At 46.4% G+C, this 4,978-nt stretch overlaps 1 protein-coding gene across 2 annotated transcripts in view; it reads left to right on the top strand.

Moving 5' to 3' along the window:
- Nucleotides 1–1,706, top strand: part of CNTF (ciliary neurotrophic factor) — a 3,113-nt gene extending 1,407 nt beyond the window's left edge. For both annotated transcript variants that reach the window (XM_015594772.2, XM_006918792.3), the window contains one exon: nucleotides 1,065–1,706. In XM_015594772.2, the coding sequence (XP_015450258.1) occupies nucleotides 1,065–1,553 (489 nt within the window). In that variant the 3' untranslated portion in view covers nucleotides 1,554–1,706. The remainder of the gene's footprint in view (nucleotides 1–1,064) is intronic.
- The last annotated feature ends 3,272 nt before the right edge of the window (nucleotides 1,707–4,978 follow it).

Genomic DNA, 4,978 nt, shown 5'->3' with positions numbered 1-4,978 from the left:
CGATCCAACTCCTTACCATCATGCTCCAGCCTCATAACCAGTTATGAAAGTCCCAATCATACAGTCAGTTGTATGTTGGGCACATGTCACTTGACATGGTCTCTTCCCTTAAGGAAACCCATATGACCTTATCTAGGTCATCGAGACGTGTTCCTTGAATAAGAAAATATACATTTAGGAGGGGATTTTAGGAAGCTTTGGCTCTACGTCTTGGAGGCTGTTTTTAATTAGGCTGCCTACACTCTGAATTCTACCAGAATAGATTAACCATGAGCCCTCTGAGTATGAGCTCTTCGTAGACATTGTTCTGAATTTTTGAGCTATGTACGTGAAAGAAGTTTCTCCTATAACGTATTAGCCACCCACTTATTAATTACATGTGTCAGAAGTGTTTCTGGGTCTGAATAGAAAGATTACCCACACTATCGAAAGGGAAGTGCTATATTCTTCAGGCGTTCACTGTGAGATCCAGATTGTTTTTCTGAGAGAGAGAGACCCTCATCTGTGCTCCTACACCATCTGTGGAAGCACTCCAGGCCCCGTGGAGAGTAGCTTCACACGGCCCCACCAGTCAGAAATCACACTTCGGAGTACCCATTTTTTAAAACTAATTCCCACTGAATTCTCTAAAGGATTGTCCTCACCGTTGGCTACATTCTAGGGCTACCTAGGTGTGGCCAGCATCTTCAAGTATGTTTACAATACTTAAAACTCCAGTGTGATTAAAACATTCCAGTTTCTAGGAAGGAGTTTGAAGTGCAAAGGCCAAGTTATTCTAGGCCAGTGGTTTTCAACACTTAGGACCTAATGAAAGCTGCAGATTCTTCTCCCCAGGAAAATGAACAGGTAGTCAAAGCAGTGTGTATAATTTCAGGAGAAGAGGGTCTTCCTAAAGACCTCTCATGGACCCCAAATCAAGAGTTCCTGTTCCAGACTTTTTATTTCCTTTACGATTTGGATCTTTGACCAGGGAGGCAAATAAGATTTTATATGAGATCTAGAGATTAGGCAAGAATGTCCGGGTGATTACAGACGACGTGATGTTTTTCTGTATCCTTGGCCAGGTGAAGCATCAGGGCCTGAACGAGAACATAAACCTGGACTCTGTGGACGGTGTGCCAACGGCGAGCACTGACCGGTGGGGCGAGCTGACTGAGGCCGAGAGACTCCGAGAGAACCTCCAAGCCTATCGTACCTTCCACGTGATGTTGACCAGGCTTTTAGAAGACCAGCGAGTGCATTTTTCTCCAGCTGAAGGTGACTTCCATCAAGCAATACACACCCTTCTGCTCCAGGTTGCTGCCTTCACTTATCAGCTGGAGGAATTGATGGCGCTCCTGGAACACAAGATCCCCCACAACGAGGCCGACGGGCTGCCCGTCATTGCTGGAGAAGGTGGTCTCTTTGAGAAGAAGCTGTGGGGCCTGAAGGTGCTGCAGGAGCTTTCCCAGTGGACGGTGAGGTCCATTCACGACCTTCGAGTCATTTCTTCTCATCAGATCGGGATCTCAGCACATGGAAGCCACTATGTCGCCAACGACAAGAAAATGTAGCAGTTACCCCACCCCCTTCTTTTCTAATGGAATCTACCTAGTGCTCTGAGGCCTTGCTTTCCCATTCTTAAATTTTCGATCACCTCTAAGACCACAGGCGTTTTCATTGATAGCGCTGGAGACGTGGACAAGTGGGCACGCAGGTTTAATTGGCGGGAGGGTGGGGGGATGTCGGGGTGGCAGGAAGTGGTGGCAGGGGCAATATTCTTCCACTTCAGTGCTCTAACCTTTTCTACCCACTAATTAACAGCCTCCCAGGATAAGTAGATTTTTTTAACTCTGGTCCCGGATGGCTCTTCTGAGAGGACGATAACCGTGAATTAAAATCACGGACTCTAGCTAATTCAAACTCTTGGATAATAAAAATAGTAACTAACATTTATTGAGTATCTACTACGTCGAAGCAATATGCCAGGGGCTTTATGTATATTATAATTTTTCACAACAACCCCGTCGAGGGAGGTGGTGTTACTCCCCTTTGGTAGAGAAGGTAGCAGCCTCACTGAAATTCATCACTTGGCCTGCTACCCACTTAGCAAACGGCACACGGAGTCTGAACCCAGCTCTTTTTCATTCCAAAGCCTATTGCCCTTCACTTTAGAGGCCCGATTATGAGCCTCCCTCACGGCGCCTCTGGCCACATCGGGGTGGGAGTTGTGCGCATGTGTCCTTGACACTGAGAAAACGGCCGCGGACAGTGGCCCCCCTCCTCTGCAGTTTCCATGGTTTCAGTTCCCCGTGTCAGTCGCAGTCGGAAAATATTAAATGGGAAATTCCAGAAATAAGCAGTTTATAAGTTTTAAATTGCGCGCCATTCTGAGTAGCGTGATGAAATCTCGGGAAGTCCCCCTTCATCCCCACCCAGGACATGAATCATCCCTTCATCCAACATATCCACACTGTATCCACTACCCACCTGTGAGTCACGGCCATCTCAGTTGTCAGAGAGAGAGAGAGGTCACGTTCACGTAACTGTCGTTACAATATGTTGTCATAGTTGATCTATTATTGGTTGTTCATCTCTTACTGTTAAGAAAAAACATACATCGGGTTCTGTACTTTCCACAGTTTCAAGCGTCCTCTGGGGGGCGGGGGGGAGTCTTAAACTGTGTCCCTGTGCATCAGGGGGGACCACTGTACATGTCCTGAATGGCACGATTTTAGTGTCAAAGGCAGTATTTATCATCCATACTTGGCAAAGAAGGAGCAGTGGAAATCCCACCAAACTTCCAAACTTGGGAAGCTGGGGCGTGCGGTGCTACCTCCTGCTTTGAAGTGTCCACTAACGTTCTTGGATCTGGGGTCGGCACAGCCGATACCCGCTTCCCACGCATTCGCTGTCATCAGGGCAGTGATGCAGTCACCCAAGCACTCACGGACGATGGGCGAATACTGCTCGGGTTAAAAAGTCACAGGACTCCCCAGCACACGCTCCTTGGATGTAGTCATGAGGAGAGAGGGCAGGGCCGACGCCGTTCCCAGCGGGAGTGCCAGCGATGCTGAACCCATGCACAGCAAAGCCTCCACGCTTCGCCACGAAGGGGCAGGGCTCTGTGTGTCGTGTTCGGGAGAGAACCACAGCGGGAAAGGTGCCAACCGGTAAACAAGGGCGTTCATGGGAAAGGTCGTTTGCAGTCGGGCCTGTGAACTAGTGGCACAAGCGTGAATCTAAAAGTCCTCAGGTGTATCATTTCCTACCAATTAATTAAACTCGAGACCCTGGACTGGGGGTCTACATCAGCTTAGTTTCCTTATTTGAGGTTTCTGTGTTCTTCACTGACCCTCGAGTCAGAGGGGGTGAGCTCCCATAGGTTGCGTGAGATGGGACGGGTGTTAGCTTGTGTCCTTTCCCACATGGGTTCATGTTCCCAAATTCCATGAAGTCAATATTATGAGAAGACTCCGGGCTAGGAATTATGGAAAAGCAAGGGAAGCAAGGGCCTGCTCTCTAGTATAGAAAGGAGCTCGGATGCACATAAGAAATCAATGCTCGGCTGGAATTGTAAGGCACAGGCTGAAGTGTTAGGGAGTTAAAGGAAGGAGCTCAAAGACAGCCAGGAGTCGCTTCTTTCTGCAGGAGGGAGGTGTGAGTTGCGTCGCCATGGTTGGCTGAGTACCACATAAAGAGAAACAGGAAAGAGTTGCCTGGTTAAAGGTGAGGCAATAATAAACATTTGGGTCTGGCTACCCCTAGAGGTTTTGTTTGGTTATATTTATCTGTAATTATGGGGTAGGTAGATAATTCTGTGAATGCTTAGAGGTGTATTTCATTCAAGCTTTTCTCACTTAAATTGTTTCTTCCGCTTAAGAGCTCTATTTTTGATTGATAAAGTTATTAACATGAAGCTCTTCAATTTATCTGGATAGTATTTTAGGCTCTTTTTGTTTAATGAAGAAAGGTAGGACTAAAACTTCTTTGTGAGAGAATAACTGGTTACAAACTTGCTAAATCCAAAAGGAGTGACCCCCCTCTCTCCCCGGGCGCACACACACAGGATTTTGTGTTTATATTCAGCAAATGCTGCAGGGCAGACACCTGCACAAGCTTTGGAAATTGACAGAGCCTGGCGTAAGCTCTGCCGAGTTGCATCTGAAGGAATATTTATATCTGAGAGGCACACTTGAAATGGCAGAGGGTCCAGAAAAAGTACAAGTTCTAGCTATGGAATGGGAGGAAACAGGAAGATGTGTAAGCAGCCGGTCGAAGGAGTTTGCTCCCAGCACTGCAATGAGCTGTGTATCAATCAATTTCTTCTTCAAGAAACTTGCAGTATGCCTCAAAAGAAGTGTGAGGGAACTCCTCAAAAAAAGATCAGGGGAAGGCGGAAATGGGCGCTTAGCCATAATAATAAAGACATAAACGTGTATGGATCTGAATGTGCAGACATGACATCAAGCAGGTCGAATGAGGAGGGATTGACATTAGGCTAGTGCTGTAGGTGTGTATTTTATAATCCCGACGTGGGATAACAATGATGCTGGGGGAGTCTATATTTCTTAAGCATCCACAATCCAGAAGAGATTTTTGATCTTTAGGTTTTAGTTCTTTACGTGCATATAATTAAAATGCATGAATTTAATTCCTCGGCCCTAACTCTTATTTCGTAAAGAAGATGCCTTCCATCCCAGTGTCTCCAGAAATGTCCTTTCTGTGGGTAAAGAGAGTCGGTTTCCCTGAATTCTCTTAAGGAATTGCACGCTGAAGAGTTGATGAATTCTTCTGGCATTGATCTGAGAGGGTGATTTGGAAAATATTTGCAAATTACCACAAACTCAAAGGCCAAGCATGGTTCTTCCATGCTTTAAGATAATCATGTTTGAGGGAGGTGAGAATTCTCCTAAAAATGGACCGCGCAGAGTGTTAATAAAAATCGAAAGGTAAATCCTAGCCCCCGGAATTGCTGTAATTTTAGGCTGCTGTAGAG

This window comes from Pteropus alecto, unplaced genomic scaffold, assembly GCF_000325575.1.
Source record: "Pteropus alecto unplaced genomic scaffold, ASM32557v1 scaffold668, whole genome shotgun sequence".
Taxonomy (NCBI): domain Eukaryota; kingdom Metazoa; phylum Chordata; class Mammalia; order Chiroptera; family Pteropodidae; genus Pteropus; species Pteropus alecto.
This window is presented reverse-complemented; position numbering and strand designations above follow the sequence as displayed.